Raw genomic sequence first — 20,117 nt, 5'->3', positions numbered from 1 at the left:
ATTTGGAGCCTCGGTTACAAACTAGGCTATAGTAGCTCACTCCACTAATTTCAAGTTGGCGGTCTAAACACTCTAACTCCTTTCAGTTTTCTTAACATCCCTATGTCACAAATTCTTCTTATTTCATTTTATTATATTTTTTTTTCGTGTGGTTGAAGTGAGGTGCATGAACATGAATGCATTTGTCAAGTATTGCTTGAGCAAAAAAATTCATCATAAATATTTTTTTCCGAAAAATTTAATCTATATCCATTGTATTGATTAAAACTACTGAATAATAATTATATCAATCAAACTTTAAACTTTGATTAATGATTCGCTTTTGACCATTGCGTGATTTTAGAGCTATTTTCACTTGATTTTGTTCCGGTCTATTTTCACTTAAAATCACTTTAATTAAAAGTATTCTTCTTCAAGAATCCTACCAAAGTAGGCAAAACAAATTATTGCATAATTTTTTCTCAATAATTTGAGAAACATTGAGAAGACATATATATACCTATATATCTTTCTCTCTTATAAATGCATTTTCTTTGAAAGTTATCATTCAAACAATAATTATAAACAAAGACACTATTTATTTTGAGAGTTTTAGTTTTATCTATAAGGAGTTACACTATTGAAAATTTATTCAAAAAACTATCTCAAATGCAAATGTTTCGTAACAACCGTTGAGTGCATATAAAAATTTCAAATTACTTCTCTCTCATACATCAAACTGTAAAGAGAAAAAAACAACACACTATGACGGTCTTATCGAATAATTTCTCATATAGTTGCGAAGTACAACAAGAAGAGAGGATTGCTACGTGATGGAGATGAGTGAATGAGAGAACAAGATAGATAATTGGTTGACTTATATGAAAGTTTTTTCCTAATCTACCATATCATCCTTACTATTAACAAATCAACTAACAAAAGAAAAAAAAATATCAACTAGCCGTGGTTGTTGTAGCCATAAGAAGGGAAAAAAAGCAACATTAGAGGCTAAATATAATAATTTTACAAACTTTAGGGATTAAATTCATAATTTTTAGAAAGGCAGGAAATTGAACAAAAACAATGATAACGTTCGTTATAGTAGACAATAATATACTTGTATGAACTTTTAACCTTGGAAAAATAAAAGAACATGTAGCATGAGGGGCTATTTATGTAATTTGGCCTGGACAAAAAATGATTTAAGAAAAATAGAATATATATTTTTAAAATAACCTCCAATAATATCGAAGTTTTACTTTTATATTGGTCAATTTTAAATTTGTTTTAAAATGAAAACAGAGCATTTATTTTATTCGACTTGCTCGCTTTACTTTGGAGTTTGTGAATCTAATTTCATCCTCAATAAAAGGAAAATGATCTCTTCATCAACCAATCATAAATTTTCGAACTGATACAAGGGGAAGAAAAATATTAATAATGATATACAGTTTTTATTTTATAAATATCTTAATAGTTGAGTATAGATTGTTATTTTATTAAATGTCTAAAAAATAAAAAGTTATTTTACTATAACATAATTAGATATAAAAATATAAAATCTAGGAAAAGCCAGCTCTAACCTCATGTGCAAGACAGACAAAGGTCACTCTCACGTTTCACCTACGATATCACGCGCCAATTTTTCCTTTGTTTTTTTTTTTTACTGCCATTTTATTAGCAACTTACGAGTTATATAAGTGTTTGACTTAAAAAAGAAAGTAGTTAGCAAATTTAACCATTAGATCCAAAGTATTATTAGCATATATGTATAATATAAAAAAAATTTATAAATATAACAAAATTTATATTCATATCGCAAAATCTATCAATAAATTTTGTTATATTTGTGACCCTATAAATATTACCTATTGGAACTTCTTCAAAAAATGATATTCACCACGTTTCAAGTCCACAAAAACGGTTGAAGTATTTGATTTTAGTTTTTCCTTTTGAAAAGACATAATTTTAGTTTTCACTTAATGCCAACCTTAGCACTTATTTTATTTTCCTCTTCTAAATTGTAAATATCGTATTTTAGTCTTTTGAAATGTTTCACTTCTCTTATTAAATTTTGAACAAAACTATTTTAATTATTTTCATCCAAATTTTATTAATCATTTAATAATAATATAAAGATATTACAGGTGCATTTGGGGCTAAAACTATATTAAAACTATAATAACCACCTCTTGCTATAGTAAATACTATTTCAAAACCCCAAATTAGTTACAGTAAACACTATTTCAAAATCTCATTAGCTATAGTATTTACTATTTACTAAAGTTTTTATTATTTTACATTCATCGTCTTTTAATTTTTTGTTATAGTATTTACTATTTTCTTCTCAAATTAAAATAGTTTACACCTAAAACACATATTGTTATAACCCAATTTAAAATAATCTACATGTAAAATACAAACTATTATAACCCAACTATAATAACTAACTCATTGTCCTAAACACGCCTTAAGAACCCAACACCTAGCTTATTTGATGTGACTTTAAATACTTGTTTATATATATAGATATCTATTGATTACTAATCCAATTATAGCTCATTCAAATGATTGATGATTCGATCTCTTATCCTGTAATTATTAAACAAAAAAAAACCTATTAATTAGATAAATGATCAATTAGTGTTACTTGCTTTAACGTATTTTATTATTTTTATTTATTCTAAGGGTAGATTAGTCTTTTATTCGTTTCTTATCGTTTACCCTACATAATTAGTGTGTATGTCATCGAGTACTTTTGATTGATAAACAAACCTTATTTTTCTTTATAGTTTCACAACTAGAATACTATATTTTTTTTAAACAAACAATTTTGTTTTCATATTTATTATTTTTTAAATTAAACATCATTTCCATCTTCTTATGAGATTAAAGTGTAATGCGATCATAAGAATATATACTTAGAATTTGAATGCACACCTTTTAATCTTCACCGTTGAGAATGAAATCATAATATGACAAATAGATAAGATTTAACATTTAAATATAATTAATTTTTTTTGGAAGAAATATATTTCCAAAATTTGATTATATACATGGTTTGTTTTTTTTGAGAACTCCATGATTTAAATTTTAAACCACGGGAATAAAAAAATAAATGAAAAAAAATTATCTGGCAGATGGGTAGGAAGTAGTTGAGAAGTGGGAGGTGGATGGTAAAAAGTTATTAGTACGGAACAAATGATTCGATTATTATTCATTGGAGTGAAACTGAAACTATACCCCTACACTCTGTACTTAAACCATTTCCAAATCCATCGCCCAAACCGCCGGTACTCTTGCCGCCACGTCCAACCCACGCGCCACCTCGCGCGTCGTCTTCAAAGCACCCCGACAATTTTTTCGACTTGCAAAAAATTAAAAACCCCCCAGGATATAATAACCGGTAATCACCGTTTATAGTTAAACCCATATTCCCGGTTATGCCGGTGAACCCTCTACAATGCGCCGTCAGAACTTAGATCTGACGGCTCAAAACTCATTTCCCGTCACACACTTAAACCGGACCGTCAAAATAAAAAAACAAAATAATAAAAATATCGTCGAAGAAGGATAGATAGAGAGACATTCACATATCATATCGCATAATTCGCATTATATGATGCACAATTTTATTTTATTTATTTATTTTTTTTAAGAGCGAGAGAGAAAGCGGAATTTTAATTTTATTTTGTCCTCCTTGAAACTTTGATGTGGGTTTGATCGTTGAGGGAGCTTTGAAGATTGTCTCGTACTGCATCTACTTCTTCTTTTTCTGAGGGAAAATAAAGCAGAAAGAGAAAGTGATTTCGTTCATTTCTTTTGTGTAAAAGGATAAAAGGAAGTTTTTCCTTTCTACTGCTGGATGTTTTTTGTTCGGAATTTCTTTTTAGTTCTTTTATAGAATCGGGAAATCCAGGATTTCTGTTAGGGTTTTGGGTATTTTTGTGTTGCGGACTACTTTCGAAAGTCCGGTATTGGACTTCTGAACCGAATCGAAATGCCTGTTTGGAATTCCGTTTCGTCGGAATTCTAAATCCGATCTTCAAGTTTGTGGTTTCAATTCAAGAGCTGAATAAATGGACGTCGATTCCTCGATGGTTCCGGAGCCCGATCACGATCCGGCGGTGCAGAATCACACTACTGTTTCTTCTTCTTCTTCTTCTTCTTCTTCTGCTGCTGCTGCTACTGCTGGAGTCGATAGAGATCAGCTTAGGGAGCAGCCTCAAGCCGGCGGTGGAACTCCGCCGCAGTCTATGTCGTCGTCTCAGCAGCAACAGACCGCCGTGCAGATGCAGCAGACTACGGTTGTAGGGCCAAGACTCGCGCCTACGTACTCGGTAGTAAACGCGATAATTGAAAAGAAGGAAGATGGACCAGGGCCGCGATGCGGTCATACCTTGACGGCTGTGGGGTCTGTTGGCGAGGAGGGGACTCCGGGATACATTGGGCCGAGATTAATATTGTTTGGTGGTGCCACTGCTCTCGAGGGCAACTCTGCGGCTTCTGGGACTCCATCATCAGCTGGAAGTGCTGGAATCCGTATGTTAATTTTGCTAACTATACTCTTCAATTGTTGAATTTATGTTCGGAGAGCGGTTATGGGGTGTGCGTTACATCGTGAAAGCTCACAACATTTCTTCTTGGTGCTGGTTGCGTTGTTGGGAGTTACTACCTTTTCGTTAATTGTTCTGTTAAAACCCTAGTTCCACTTGATCCCACCAGATATAATGTATTAATGTATCCCTAGGAGTCTTTCGTTTGAAACACTCCTCTACTTGAATTGCTTTCTTCCGAAACTTGAATGTTGTGGTTTCTTGCCATTCTAACCAGTCAATGCATTGGGGCATATGTAACTTCGCCTTCAAACACATCTAATTGGGAAGTTAAATCCTCCTGTTTTATTAGGGGCGTGGGGTTACTGATTATGTTTGAAATTCGGATCCATTTTTCCTGTAATTTCATCGTGTTGATGATACAAAACAGTGCGTGTTGCTCTGAATTTGTTTCTTTTCATTTATGCCCAACATTTTGTTGTCTATGTTTGTGATAGATACTTTAATCTAGTGGAACTAGAGGTGCATATTTGCTGATCTGCTTGCTAAGAATTGAAATTGTTGACTGAGTACAACTCAAGATATTCAAACTCTTTTTTTGGTATCATTAATTTTGTCAGCAGAGCAGACAACTTTAATTCCACTTCAGTTTTGTAAGCTGCAGTTTGATCTCATGGGAGCTAATTGAACGACTCTGCACATGGTTTTTCAGATATTTTTATTTTTATTTTTAATGCTGTAAACTATGCTTATTTTGTAGTTCCTGTGTTGCAGGGCTTGCAGGTGCCACTGCTGATGTGCATTGTTATGACGTTTTAACTAATAAATGGTCCAGGTAAGTCCTGGTCTTCATCCCATCTCCTTCCGTTCCCCTTGTCTTCATCTAACATTCTCATCAAATATCTTGCAGAATTACTCCACTTGGAGAACCGCCTACGCCGAGGGCTGCACATGTGGCAACTGCTGTTGGAACTATGGTAGTCATTCAGGTCAGCCTTGTTTAATTTCTGGTTTAAGTTTGTAAAATTTACTTGGTCAGGGTTCTGTTAGTTCTTCATTATGGATCTCTTACCTTTCTTATGACGCAGGGTGGAATTGGACCAGCTGGTCTGTCTGCTGAGGATCTTCATGTTCTTGACCTGACACAGCAGCGCCCACGATGGCATAGGTTAGACTTTGGTGATGTGCTTTGTTCATTTTTGAATGTTTTTATAAGATATGCCTCGTATGACTATTTTCCTATAGAGTAGTTGTGCAAGGCCCTGGTCCAGGACCACGTTATGGACATGTAATGGCTCTAGTGGGGCAGAGGTACCTCATGGCGATTGGTGGTAATGATGGTAAGCCATACTTCTTTGTAATTTTTCATATGTTCATCTGATGCAACCCATGATTTCTATTTCAGAAATTATCAATTTTTACTTTTTGTTTACTATTTTACACAACATAAAATTTGGTCTATGTTTTAGGCAAGCGGCCTTTGGCTGATGTGTGGGCACTAGATACTGCTGCCAAACCTTATGAATGGCGGAAGTTGGAGCCAGAAGGGGAGGGTCCACCTCCGTGCATGTAAGACCCTTCATCTTGGCTTTTTATGTGGTTTTTGTCTTACTTTGTTGTGTGCTTTGGCAACATTTCTACTTCTCTTTGTTATCACTTGCTTTAGTGGTTTTACACCTCAAACTTATTTCCTTATTTAGTGATTTAGTGGTTTTGGCATAAGGTAAATCACAATCATGTTATCCTACCGATTTTTACTTCTTTCGAATAATTACTTTTTGGGTGCTCAGAATTTGAAAGTAACTCTTCTTTCACTAATGCCAAACAAACCACCTCTTTTATGACTAAAAAATTTCACAATTTGAGTTCACCTATTTGGATTTCATTTGCATTTTTTGTTCAAATCCTGTAGAACCAATTTTCTTCTTCAAAATATTATGAGTTTCAGCCATTATTTGACACTTCAAATATCACTAGGTATGCAACTGCTAGTGCGCGATCTGATGGTCTTCTTTTGCTATGTGGAGGGAGAGATGCTAATAGTGTGGTGAGTAAAAGAATCGTTGTTACATGGCACTTGACTTTGTTTAATGGTTTGTTATGGGATATGCTTTTATTCATTTGATCCTGACTTGAATGAATTCTTAGCACTTGTTATCGTTTGCTTTAGGGTTCATCACATAATCTCTATGGTATTCCTCCTTTTGAAATCAAGTTGTAGATTTAAGTTGAATATTGATTTATGTTACGAGGTTGAGATAGTGCATTGCGACACATGAATAGATATAAATCCCATATTATTTAGTTCTATGGTAAAAGTATATTAAGGATAAATATTTACTAAAGATGACGAGATGCAATTAATGTAAAGCCTAATGCAATTAATCAATATGCTTAAATTATGAGATCCTAAAATCATAAAAAGTTTTTTCTTTCATATAAAAAATGTGTCACAATATCTATGAGTGACATCTTATTTCGTTTGTAAAAATTAGTTGAGATTTGCACAAGTTGACTCGAATACCCATGGTTATAATAAAAGAAGTGTGATTTGCTAGATGCTATAAAAAATGGTATAAAGTATTTCAACACCATGAAGCTACATTTACTTCCATATTGAATGCCTCCATATATTCAAAGTCTTGGAAGATGAATATCATTGCAAAGAATTCATGCGTGACATTTGACTATTTGGTTCTCTGAAGGAATAAAAGGGAAAAAAGTGTTTACCTTAGCTAAAGCTATAATATTTTAAAAACATTTTAAACTGATGTTGAACTTAAGATTTTTCTTACTACCTGTCTTCATTTCCTGCAGCCGCTGGCAAGTGCATATGGACTTGCTAAACACAGAGATGGTCGTTGGGAATGGGCAATTGCTCCTGGTGTCTCACCATCTCCTAGATATCAGCATGCTGCTGTGCGTTCATCCATCTTTAATCTTTCATCTTGCTCTCTCTCTCTCTCTCAACCTTTACTATTAAAAATCTTTCTGCGCTTCCTCTTATTCCAGGTATTTGTTAATGCACGACTCCATGTATCTGGAGGGGCCCTTGGTGGTGGGCGCATGGTAGAAGATTCATCAAGCGTGGCAGGTACTAAATCAGTATTATCGAGTATGAGCTATCTTCCCCTTTTGTCAATGTATTCTTTGATGTTGTTATGGGTTACCCTTGCAAAATATGTTAGCCTGAATAGAAGCCTTTATTAATAACCTAGGTTGGAAAGAGTACACGACATAGGGCTTTAAGTTGGGAGGCCAAAGCATCATGAGTGGTTGTGATATCGTCACTTCATCTTCATGTGTCAGGATAGATTTTCGTAGTACTTATCTGTTCTGGGGTGCAGATGATTGTTGATGCTTGTATATGTCATTAAACCAACAAATTAGGACTTGATTAAAAATGAGGCGCATAGTTACTGTTGTTGTCTTATTTGTTTTTATATCTAATTTCCTCGGAATATGCCTCCTCCCACCATTTCTGCTTGCGTCCCCTCACCTCATCCTTAACCCTAGTTGTTGTTGTTGCTTCTGACATCACCATTGCCATTTATTTGCCGTATTTTTACGTCTTCTTCATTTGGGTAGTTTGGATTTTGCTCTATCTGTCCATCAGTCCATCGCCCACGAGTGCAATCTGCCATTTTGCTGCTTTTTTCGAGAATACCACCCCTTTTAGTTATGGGTTTACAACATTCTTGTGTCAGGAACACCTTCGTTAGCATTTGGTTTGAAAGTGAGATGCTCTTTATAGAAAATATGAACAATAAGATGGTAATCCATCTCGTTCTCTCATTTGCTATGGTTTAACATTCTTTTTATTACATTTCTCGGTGCATTCACATATCTTTTTAAAAGATAGTGATGATTATGGTACAACTCGGTTATTTAGGTTGAACTTTGAAGTGTTGATTGTGTTGTGTGGCCCCTTTTGGAGGAAGGCAGTTAATCAATATTTCTGTGGGAATTTCTAAAAGTGGTTTACCTTTTTCGGTTTTGGGATATTTTACATGATTATCTTAGAAAATATGAAGATTTTATTGGATCTAAGATCCAGTTTAACCTCTCCCATTCATAGAAAAAGTAAGCTCTCACAAAAGTTTTGTAGATTTTGTGAAAGGGAACTTGAAGTCTAATGATGTTTCAGAAATGGATTCTAATTTGCCATTTCCCATTTCTATTGGGTGAAGAAGAATTATGAAATAACGTGGATGGATATAGTGTAGTACTGGTCATTGCCAAATTTTTTGCTCATGACAAGTGGATGAATATTCGGAAGGTTTTAGAATAAATTTTTGGAGTCCCTTTTTCTTCTCAATCCGTTCATGGTTGACAAAACTTTACTTAGAGGATGGAAGCATGTGAGTGGAATGAGTACACTTGGGAAGTGGAAGTTCCTCAGGTAATTTCATGTAAAAATTGAAAGGTGGTCCAATAAAAAGCATAGTATTCCAGATTTTGTTGAAGGGTATGGGGTTGGATTACTATCAAGAATTTACCTTTACAAAGTTGGGGAAGAAGTGTTTTTGAAGCAATAGGTGAACATTTTGGTGGTCTTATTAGCATTTCCTTTAAAACCTTTAATTTGTTTGATTGTTCTGCAACTTACGTTGAAGTAGAGAAGATCTTATGTGGATTAATTCCAGCATTCGTCAAGATAATGGATACAAAAAGAAGAAACTCTTTTATGAGGTTTGGAGACATTTTTCCTTTGGATCCTCCAGATGCATTAATAGAATAATTTCCTCCAAATGACTTTTTGAATCCTTTGGACTTAATTTGTATCCAAAGTGTATTGGAAGATGAAAAACCTCTGACATGACCCCTCGGTAGATTCGAGCAAAGATGTGGTTGGTGAAGAGTCTGAAGACACTACTAATGCCCTAGATTTTCAGCATTCTGTTTTACTTTAGGAAGATGGCATTTCTTCTCAGCATCTCTCCCGTTTTTTGATTGACAAGGATTCTGCATCGCCAGTGTGTTCAGAGAAGTGGTTGATAAATCTCCAATTAATGACTCTCGGCTAAATGACTTAATGAAGATGAAGAGTTATCCCCTATTTTGGAAAGTGCCAGGCATATTTTTTTTTTGAACAAGAAACAACCCACTTCATTAAGATAATGAAAGATGTTACATGTGTATGAAAGGAAACAAACCATAATGAGCAAAACTATTCAAAAACTAAATAACACAAAAAGGATCAGTAAATACACCAGGACATCTCAACTAGGTTGACTCCTCCATAGCATTCTCATCATCTCCTAGAAGGACTAAAATTCAATTGCTGAGTACAATACTAAGAAGACCTTGCATATATCAAGGCTTACAACAGAAAGATAAATTGAAAATTAAAATCCATCACTAGACTGTTACAAGATCAAGAAAGCGGGAAGATGAAGGCGTTCCAATTGAGACTGATGTCTTGGATGGAGAAGTCTTTAAAAAAAATGCCAGGCATATAAAAAATGCCTTTTAAAAGCTTACTCTTTATTCTATACAAGGAAAAAGAGCGCAACCGCCTCAAATGCTACTTTATCTATGTTAGTGATACATCAAGCTACTAATCAAGATGTATTTGAAGAAAAATGCATTTGTTCAGTTTTACTGAAAAAGATTTCAACCAGAAGGAAAAAGGAGCCAAAAAACATTCAGAGAATCAGTATACATTTCTCAACCATCATCAATTCTTCTTTACCTCTAGTTGATAATTATCTCTCAAGAGGTGTGTTCTATTCATCAAACAAGCTAACCCAAAGTTCAGAATTTTGTGGGGATGGTTTGGATTCAGATATGGAAACTGTGGTTAGAATTCTGTTCATTGGGAGCAAAATTTTCCAATTGATGATGAAGCAGAGAAGATCTTTTTTGATGAAGCTGTAGAAGGGGTTCTTTGCAATCTTTTTTGGGAAAAAAGATTTAATCCTAAGAAGAAACCATTTGATAAGCCCAATCTTATTGGTCTTTGGTGAGGTTTCATGTTTCTCATAGAGCGTCAACTTTGAAGACCTTGTAACTACTCTTTATGCAACATTTTACTTGGTTGGGCTTTGTGGGGTGATTGAAATAGTAGGACTTTTAGGGGTGTGGATAAAGATCCTAGTGAGGTTTGGTTGATGGTTCGCTTTCATGTTTCCTTGTGCGCTTTGGTTTCAAAGACCATTTGTAATTACCCTATAGGTGTCATTTTGCATGGCTGGACTCCTTAATTGCAAGGGGTTGCTTTTGTGGGCGGGGTGTTTTTGTTTGTCCTTATATTCTTTCATTTTTTCTCAATGAAAGTTGTTATTCTTATAAATTTTTTTCTACTTGGTTGGAACCCCTTTCTTTAATGGGATTTTTGTGGGCTTGGTCCTTTGTATGCCTTTGTATTCTTTCATTTCCACTCATTGAAAGCAATTGTTTTTTTTTTTTTTGAGACACACTCGAACTTCATTTCATTAGGGTTATGAAATTATAATAGGGAGCCATTAGCATGAAAGATTACAAAAAGCAAGCATGACCAATTTGTCATGAGAGATGTACGGCTTTTATCACAAAAGTGTTGGGGAACATAATGGGCTCCTCAGTTTTGGATACCTCATTTTAGAGAAAGTTTGGTTGCTTCTTTGGTTTTTCAGTGTTTTGTTGTTGGTCTTTCTTATTGATTAGAAACATGTTGTAGGGTTTAAGCAAGACCAATTTTCTTTGAGAGTTGTAAGGCTATAATCACAGAAGTATTGGGGAACATAATTGGCTCCTCAGTTTTGGCTACCTCATCTTAGAGAAAAATTTGGTTGCTCCTTTGGTTTTTCTGTGTTTTGTTGTTGGTCTTTCTTATTGATTAGAAACATTTTGGTCTTACTTTTTGTAATTTTTCATGACTAATACAAAACCAGGACAAGTTTGCTATGAGAGATGTAAGGCTATAATCCTTAAACCCTAAACTCTAAACTTTATGTATTAGTCAAAGTTTTTGCTTGTTGCTTCTGTTTAGTTATTTAAATTTCTCTTTGCTGTCTCAGCTTGCTCTAGTCTTTGTTTGAAGAAGCTTTCAGCATCGATCAATATATTTGTTCTTCTTGCTATTTGAAAGTCATTGATCCTTTTTGGCGTCCTTGTATTTCTATTCTCTTTGTTGCAGCTGTTATTTTTATTTTTTTTAATTAATGTTTCCATTTCTTAAGGGTTCTGGTTTTTAGTCCTATTTGTTTGTTTCTTTCTCACTCTTCGGGAGATTGTATCCCCAGACATTTTTCTTCCTTCTCATCAATCAATGAAAAGTCTTATTAAAAAATATCTACTTTTCCTGAATTAATACAAATAGATTGTCAGAGGCTTCTGATCCTTTTTCACTTTGGAACAGTAGTAGAACTTTTCATGAAGTAGAATAACTGATTTACATCCAAAAAGGCAAAAGAGGGGCCCTTGAGGTACTGGAGGCTATAAAAGAGCTATTTTTATAAAGCTGAAGTGTATTTACATAAAAGCTGTATTAGTCCTCCAGTTGGAAGTAGTGTAAACAAGAACACCTATTTGAACATTCTCCTTGTGAACACCCCTGACCACTCTATTGTTTTTTCCTTCCATAATTCCCAAAGGCCTTATATGATGGCATTCTCCTGAGAATTCTTGCTCTTCTTTTTTGTGGTTGTCCAAAGTAAGACTTGATCCATGAAATATTTTACTGACATTGGGAGGCTCATATAGATGCTGAATCTGTTAATGATGTTGTTCCATGGAGAGTTTCTTCATTGTTTAAGTCATTTTTCTGTTCAGTTTTGACTTCTTGCATTTGAATGACTTTCATTCCGTAGATCTTAATGAAATTTGGTTAATGTTGATTTTTAAAAAAGAAGTTTCTATGCTATTTAAATCGTGTTGGCATTGATTTCTCTCCTTCTCTTTTTCTTTCTTGAAATTGTGTTGGTCCTTTGACTAGCATAAAGCTGTTTCTTTTTCTCTATGTTAACACGATTATTTATGTGCGTCTTCTAATCCTAGGATCTCTTACCTCGGGGAGTCTTACATAGTTCTCATATTACTCTGTTTACAGTGTTGGATACTGCAGCAGGTGTCTGGTGTGACATAAAATCTGTTGTTACCTCTCCCAGGACGGGGAGATATAGTGCTGATGCAGCAGGTGGTGATGCTTCTGTAGAATTAACTAGGCGTTGTAGGCATGCAGCTGCTGCCGTGGGTGACCTAATTTTCATTTATGGTGGTTTACGCGGTGGTGAGTCGTAAAAGCTTTTTATTTATCCACTTGCATTACAAATTCTCCTTGTTTTTCAGATTGATAATAAAGGAAGGGTTTCATAGAAAGACAGATGGTATAGCCAGAAAAGATATAATGAAACTAGCACTTTCGTGATGCAACCTAAGGAGAGACACCCTTTGTTATTTTTAAATGAAGATAAGATTGGATTACCCAAGGCACCAAAGTTGCCTATAAACTCCACTTTCCTCTGACAAATTTTGTTAAAGTAGAATACTTCCTTTATCTTCTCATAAAGAAGTAGAATATTTCCATTTAAAATATAAAGCCTCTTAACAGTATTGCAGTGAGGAGAAAAAAATGCTATCAGGGACCTAAGTATCTCCTTAGCTGAACTTTAATATTGTACATTTTCATGTATATGGAAATCTTAGTTTGTTTATCTTTTAGTTGTGCATTTTTTTTCATCAGGGATCATTACCAGCACAAAAAGTGGACTATAATTTAATTATGATGAATCATAGCGGCAAGATTAGGTTTGGTGTGACTCCAATGGGCGACATGATCTTAGCTACTAAGACAATCTGGGAACATGCATCATTATGAGTTGATTTGTTGCGTATTGAATGATGCTAAGATGACCGATGGAATTCTAGCTTTCTGTGCAAAATTTTTTAGGAGTGTGTTATTCTAACAGTGTATATCTTCTTAATATTTGTCATGTCTATGATTTGTTCATAGAAACAGTAGACTTCTGTATGTCTGAAGGGCTGAACTTATTATGCTGATAAGTATTTTGTTCATGAGATTTCACAGAGCATTTGTACCTCAGAATTCATAATACATGGCGTAGTAATATTTTTCATATATCCACAGGTGTTTTGTTAGACGACCTTCTAGTTGCTGAGGATATGGCTGCTGCTGAAACAACAAGTGCAGCTTCTCATGCAGCAGCAGCAGCTGCTGCATCTGTTCAACCTGGACGATTACCACCCAGGTATGGATTCACTGATGAAAGAGCTAGACAAACGATGCCAGAAGCTGCTCCTGATGGTTCAGTGGTGCTGGGAAATCCTGTTGCTCCCCCCGTGAATGGTGACATATACACTGATATAAGCACAGAAAATGCAATGCTTCAAGGCCAACGGTTAGTAAAATTTTTCTAGACTAGATTCTCAGTTCTCAACTTGTATTAAAATGGCCTTGCTCAGAATCCTGGAACTGGATGTACAATAATACTGTGCAGGCGAATGAGTAAAGGTGTCGAATATTTGGTTGAGGCATCAGCAGCAGAAGCTGAGGCTATCAGTGCTACATTTGCTGCAGCTAAGGCAAGGCAAGTCAATGGGGAAGTTGAGCTCCCTGATAGGGATCGAGGGGCTGAGGCTACTCCAAGTGGGAAACAGATTTCTAGCTTGATAAAGCCTGATTCTACTGGATCAAATAGCATTGCTCCTGCTGGAGTTAGGCTGCATCATAGAGCTGTTAGTATATATTATAATTACTACAGATGTTTGGTGCATTTTTTTTAAAAATAATAATAACAATTATTATTATTATTATTATTTTTTAATATATATACACATTAAAAGTGGTTGTGTAATAAAATGTTGTGCTGTATATTTTAACACTTGAACTGCACTATTAGGTGGTTGTTGCTGCTGAGACTGGTGGAGCTCTAGGTGGCATGGTTAGGCAACTTTCAATTGATCAGTTTGAAAATGAAGGTCGGAGGGTAAGCTACGGGACTCCTGAGAATGCAACTGCAGCAAGGAAACTATTAGATCGTCAGATGTCCATCAACAGCGTGCCCAAGAAGGTATTCAAGGATCAGCTCATTATAGTTTAGGTCCTATTCAAGTTATGCAGAATTATTCTGTGTTGAATGTTCATTATAGCCAGTGTTGGGTAAAATATCTTCCAAGCATATTTGCATAACTTATAGAAGAGCTTTGCTATAAGTTTTTGGTGATTTCTACTCTGAAATGTGAATATTTTGTGCCACTTGTTTCTCTACATTTATCTTTAAACACAACAATTTAGAAAACCTTCCAGAATTTTAATTAGGTTGTCAATTGCTCACTCGTATTTTTACAAGATAATGAAATTTCATCTTTAGATTGTAAAAGCCTCTCCTTCAAACTTGGAATCCCCTCGATCCACCATCCTACTTAAGCGACCCAACGTATCTCCCACAATCCCAAGAGAAAAGGGGAGAAAGGGTCTCAGTCTCTCAAACCCTTTTGATGCAACTACCTCTCCAGTAAGATATATAGAGAATTTGGTTTTAGTAGGTGCACGTCTTTATCCACATCAGCCTTCAATTTCCAAATTCTTTTCTTTTCATGACTGTTTGGAACAACTCCCACCCCACCATGTCTTCTGCTTTCTCAAGATCTATCTTGAATGTTCGAGCTCTCTTCTTTTCATTTCTCCAGTCCTCCATTGCTCAACTACTCTTAGAGTTGAATGGGAGCAAATAAGTTCCTCTTTTAGGAAATGATTTGGATGTTCCATAATTCAGCTTGAATATATTTCAGAACTTTATTTCGAAAGATTATGTTTCAGTTTGTGAATGTGTCTAGTCTAGAGGATTTGCATTCATCAATATTTTTTAGTTGCTGCCACAGTTAACCTTTCCTTAACCAGTCCCTCGACCAAAGACTGTCTTCCACAGAAATCAGGCTCCAGTATTACCCATTGCCCCATGTTCTCTAGGATTTTGTGCAGTCTTGTTCCATCGTCTCATTCTCCTTGATAAAAGCTTTGCCAATTGCCAGGTCATGAACTGGATAGTTGAAGTCGATTATCTCCCCTTCCTTTTATGATGATCCTCCTATCATAATCAACTTTCTCTGGTTTGCTAAGATTAGTGTTAGAGATCTCTGGAATGATGCAGAATGGGTAATAGAAAAACATGTTTTGCACCTGAGCATATGGCATCATTTCCCCCCTCCAGAGATAACTCGTTTCTATGTCCAACAACATCTTTTTTTGGCACAATCCTTCTCTCTTCTACACGACTACTTTGCTTCAAGCCCATTTCCTTAGATATTTTAGTTTTCAGTGTGGATATTTTGATCAATCTAAAGCAATATTTTGTAAGGACTTGGTTACCACTTTATTATCCAGGATTAAAATTTCCTTTGAAGATAAAATAGAGAAAAAAACCATATTATAAATGATAACAATAATGATACCAAGAATGATTTTTAACAAATTTAAGTTATGATTGTTAGATGAGATCTCTTTCCTATTTATATCTCTTATGTAATTAATATGATTTTGTCCATGTATTTTTAATTTAAATCCATGGCTAACGGTTTATACTGTTTGAGCCAATGTCTCATCTCCTTTCAAGAAAACCCTAAAGCTGCCTTTGGCTGTTAGTTGAAGGAGGCAGATGATACTCTCACTTAATTGCTAATGTTCCACTGCTTTTTTTCCTTGATTCCCGTTATCCTTTTGGTTTGATATAGTATGCTTTCTACTTTTATCTTCTCAGGTGATAGCACACCTTCTAAAGCCTCGCGGTTGGAAACCTCCTGTTCGCCGACAATTTTTCTTGGACTGCAATGAAATAGCTGATCTTTGTGATAGTGCTGAGAAAATATTTTCAAATGAACCTAGCGTTTTACAGCTTAAGGCTCCTATAAAAATATTTGGTGATCTACACGGTCAATTTGGGGACCTTATGCGCCTTTTTGATGAGTATGGTGCACCTTCAACTGCTGGGGATATTGCGTAAGTAAAGGATTGTTTGGTTCTATATATGAAAGACAAATATGAATCTTCAATCATCTTTATTCAGTCTATTTTCGTAATATCTTTTGATGAACAACTGTCAGATATATCGATTATCTCTTCTTAGGAGATTATGTTGACAGAGGTCAACACAGCCTTGAAACTATTACCCTTCTACTTGCTTTAAAGGTACTTGGGTGATGTTGCTTTTGTTAGTTAAATTTCAATCTATCACATACTGTGCCTTGATAGGCTGCTTTTCTATACGCTTTTACTGCAGGTCGAGTATCAGCAGAATGTACATTTGATACGTGGGAACCATGAAGCTGCAGATATTAATGCTCTTTTTGGCTTTCGGATTGAGTGTATTGAGCGGATGGTATTATTATTGTATACACTTGTATATTTTCACATTCCATCATATAAATTGGTTATAGCGACTCATTTCATTCCTTATGGAACAGGGAGAAAGGGATGGAATTTGGGCATGGCATCGGATTAACCGGTTATTTAACTGGCTTCCTCTAGCAGCTTTGATTGAAAAGAAGATAATTTGTATGCATGGTGGTATTGGTCGGTCAATAAATCATGTAGAGCAGATTGAGAATATTCAGCGTCCAATTACAATGGAAGCTGGTTCAATTGTCCTCATGGATTTGCTGTGGTTAGTGCATTTCTATGCAGTTTTCAACTCTTTTGACTAGCTGATCAATGATCTTAATACATATCTGGTTTGCTGTTCTGTTCAACAGTAGTAATCACTGCAATATACTTATCTCATGTATTGATATGAAAATTTACAGGTCTGATCCTACAGAAAATGATAGTGTGGAAGGACTACGGCCTAATGCTAGAGGTCCAGGTTTAGTCACTTTTGGGGTAAGTGTTAAATGTGCCTTACCCTCTGTCATAGTCATAGATGGTTCACACCGTCTTTTTGCACATTACCTAGTACATTTGGTTCTCAGCGTTAATAACATCCAAACTCTGGAAAAAAAAATCACGACAGCATCAGTGCTTTCTTAATATGGAGGAAACTAATCTAAATTCTAGTTGAAGATTGACCTTTTGATGCAAAACATGTATGATGATGGGGTTTAATGAAATTAAGGGGGTCCCAAGGAAGGGGGACCACCAAGGGAATGTTGGTGGTACTTGTGTTGGGAAATGGTGATGGTAATTTTTATGCTTTTCTGTTTTAGAAAGTTGTAGGGGAAGGGAGGGATTATTAGCCCTCTCTAATTGGTCGGGAGCATTTTGTATTGCCTCGGGAAATTTTATTCCATTTGATATCAATGTCATGTAAGGGTTACCTTACATACTCTTTCACCCTTGAATAAATTATGAACGAAAGGTTTAGATATCATATTGTCGGAAGATGATATTTTGAAATCTGGGCCTAAGGCATCTTATAGTGGGCACGCCAGGTATAGAAATTAAATCTACTCGTGAAAGGTGAGGGACATGATTAAAAGATATATTAATAATGCCTTCGGCATGGCTCATGAGTAGCTCCAGTGCGCATCTTTCATTTCTTGTTAGCACATTCGCTAAATTATTTATTTTTGTTTGTTTTTGAGATTTTTCAGCTTTGAAGTCCATTGGAAATAGCTTCTTAATGTCTGTTGTTAACACATCTGCTTCACTATATTTCGGAACTCTGTTTTTTTTAATAGATGTTGATTGAATCACTTTTCAAGTGCAATGAATGAATTGGCCGTTACTATAAAATGCTCATATGGAATTGTTGTTGCTGCAGCCTGATCGTGTCATGGAATTTTGCAACAATAATGATCTCCAGCTGATAGTTCGCGCCCATGAATGTGTCATGGATGGTTTTGAACGTTTTGCTCAAGGGCATTTGATTACACTTTTCTCGGCCACAAATTACTGCGGTATTCTTTTTGCTTGATCTTATTTCCAGGATCTGTGAATATTTTGCTGATACAGTATCGGTTCTTGCATACAGGCACTGCAAATAATGCTGGAGCTATTTTAGTTCTTGGTCGAGATCTTGTTGTTGTCCCAAAGCTAATTCACCCTTTACCACCTGCAATGACTTCCCCAGAGGCATCACCAGAACGTCATTTAGAAGATACGTGGATGCAGGTGCTGCTGATATGTTCATCCACAACTAATTTTCTTGGGCTATGTTTGTATGTTGTCAATACTGATTCCATTTTGTTGGTATTCTATGAGTTCAGGAGCTGAATGCCAACAGACCTCCAACGCCAACTAGAGGCCGCCCTCAAGTAACCAACGACCGAGGTTCCCTTGCATGGATATAAGCACATTGCTTGACACATCGCTTAAAAACTTATATCGAGTCTTGCCTCATGCTACTACCACTATGGCAGTTCTGGTGTAATGTATAGAACACACGCCCCCGTCTCTGAGTACCAGAACTTGTGATCGTTGTTCAAACGGATATACGAAGGCTGGAGTTCCAATATTCACACACCTCCAATAAGCCATCAAATGGATTGTATAGGTTCAAGAATCAGGTTGCTGGTGGCAGTGATGTTTAAAATGTTTGATGCGCTGCAAGATGTAGTGTCGACCCTTGTACCATTCAATATCGGGTCACAAGCACAGGTGGTAGATGGTCTTAGTTTTTCTCTCTCTTTTTTTTTGCTCCTATAGGTATTTACCATTTTCCAATGGTAATTTTACAAATTTTTGTTCTTTGGTGTCTATTATTTTTCTCCATTTGTAGTGGACAGATTTTTAACTTAAGGGTGTGATTTGGTAGTGAAAGTAATACGTCTATGTGATTGTCCTTTGTATCATAGAGGTTGTTGCTTTGTTTCTTTGTACGATATAATTGTGTGGAGACGACGAAACTTGTCAACCTGTCATGTCAAGAGTTACCAAGTTTTGATTAGTGAATGCCATTATAATTTCTTTCCTTACTCTATTTCTATGTTTTTTCACCCACTTCTTTAATCATCTTAATGTATAATTAGTCAAATAATGAAACTCTTAATCTTCTGGTGTAGTCACTAGATAATTGTCTAGCTCTTGATTTGAACGATGCTTGTAAATATCGAGATTTCTTTTGTTGGTTGAGATTATAATGACTTTAGTTGAAGTATATATAGGTTGACAAGAATTATCATTTTTTTTTAAAAAAAATTTACATTATTTTTATAATCAATTGACTTTTAAAATAAAATTTATGAATTATGGGAAAGTGTGGTATAGCTGAGATCTCTGCCCCTCCAAAAAAGAAAAGTTAGATCAATTTAATTGTTTAGAGGCCATTTGGTGTGTGATAAAAGTGGAGAGTTGAATTGGTAATTATTATCTGGAGAGTTAAATTGTCTGTGTTGTGCAGATTTGAGTTGATAATTATTGTTCGTGTTTGGTGTGTTGAGTTGAGGGTTTCAATTTTTGTGAATAAGGTTGGTTCTTTTTTTTTTTTTTTTTTTTTTTTTTTTGTAATTGTTGATTAATTTTCAACCATACATCTATTTTCTCAATCCTTTTATGACATGACCCGGAAAAATTCTATTTTTTTTTCAATTTGTAAAATATAACTGATTCTTTTCAAAAACTATAAAAATTTTAATTTTTTTCAATCTGTAAAACATACTACCAAAATACATGTCATATTACAACTCAATTATTTATGAATTGGTATA

The 20,117-nt window shown here is 35.1% G+C and overlaps 1 protein-coding gene across 1 annotated transcript; it reads left to right on the top strand.

Moving 5' to 3' along the window:
- The first annotated feature begins 3,608 nt into the window (after nucleotides 1–3,608).
- LOC120088049 (serine/threonine-protein phosphatase BSL3) lies at nucleotides 3,609–19,389 on the top strand. Its single transcript, XM_039045075.1, has 21 exons — nucleotides 3,609–4,521; nucleotides 5,310–5,370; nucleotides 5,446–5,524; nucleotides 5,624–5,703; nucleotides 5,781–5,875; nucleotides 6,005–6,104; nucleotides 6,513–6,582; nucleotides 7,353–7,454; nucleotides 7,548–7,629; nucleotides 12,568–12,747; nucleotides 13,606–13,876; nucleotides 13,976–14,213; nucleotides 14,378–14,548; nucleotides 16,235–16,473; nucleotides 16,578–16,662; nucleotides 16,754–16,852; nucleotides 16,938–17,137; nucleotides 17,277–17,352; nucleotides 18,233–18,368; nucleotides 18,443–18,582; nucleotides 18,678–19,389. Exons 1-21 carry the CDS (start codon nucleotides 4,059–4,061, stop codon nucleotides 18,759–18,761), a joined length of 3,051 nt encoding a protein of 1,016 aa, XP_038901003.1. The 5' UTR covers nucleotides 3,609–4,058; the 3' UTR covers nucleotides 18,762–19,389.
- The last annotated feature ends 728 nt before the right edge of the window (nucleotides 19,390–20,117 follow it).

The sequence above is a fragment of the Benincasa hispida genome, chromosome 10 (genome assembly GCF_009727055.1).
Source record: "Benincasa hispida cultivar B227 chromosome 10, ASM972705v1, whole genome shotgun sequence".
Taxonomy (NCBI): domain Eukaryota; kingdom Viridiplantae; phylum Streptophyta; class Magnoliopsida; order Cucurbitales; family Cucurbitaceae; genus Benincasa; species Benincasa hispida.
Note: the sequence above shows the minus strand (reverse complement) of the source record. Positions and strands in the feature narration are given on the sequence as shown.

Coding starts and splice junctions, on each gene's coding strand:
- LOC120088049 (XM_039045075.1), top strand. CDS start 4,059: ATGGACGTCGATTCCTCGATGGTTCCGGAGCCCGATCACGATCCGGCG. Junction 6,105..6,512: donor GAGGGTCCACCTCCGTGCAT/GTAAGACCCTTC, acceptor AAATATCACTAG/GTATGCAACTGCTAGTGCGC. Junction 14,549..16,234: donor TCAACAGCGTGCCCAAGAAG/GTATTCAAGGAT, acceptor TTATCTTCTCAG/GTGATAGCACACCTTCTAAA.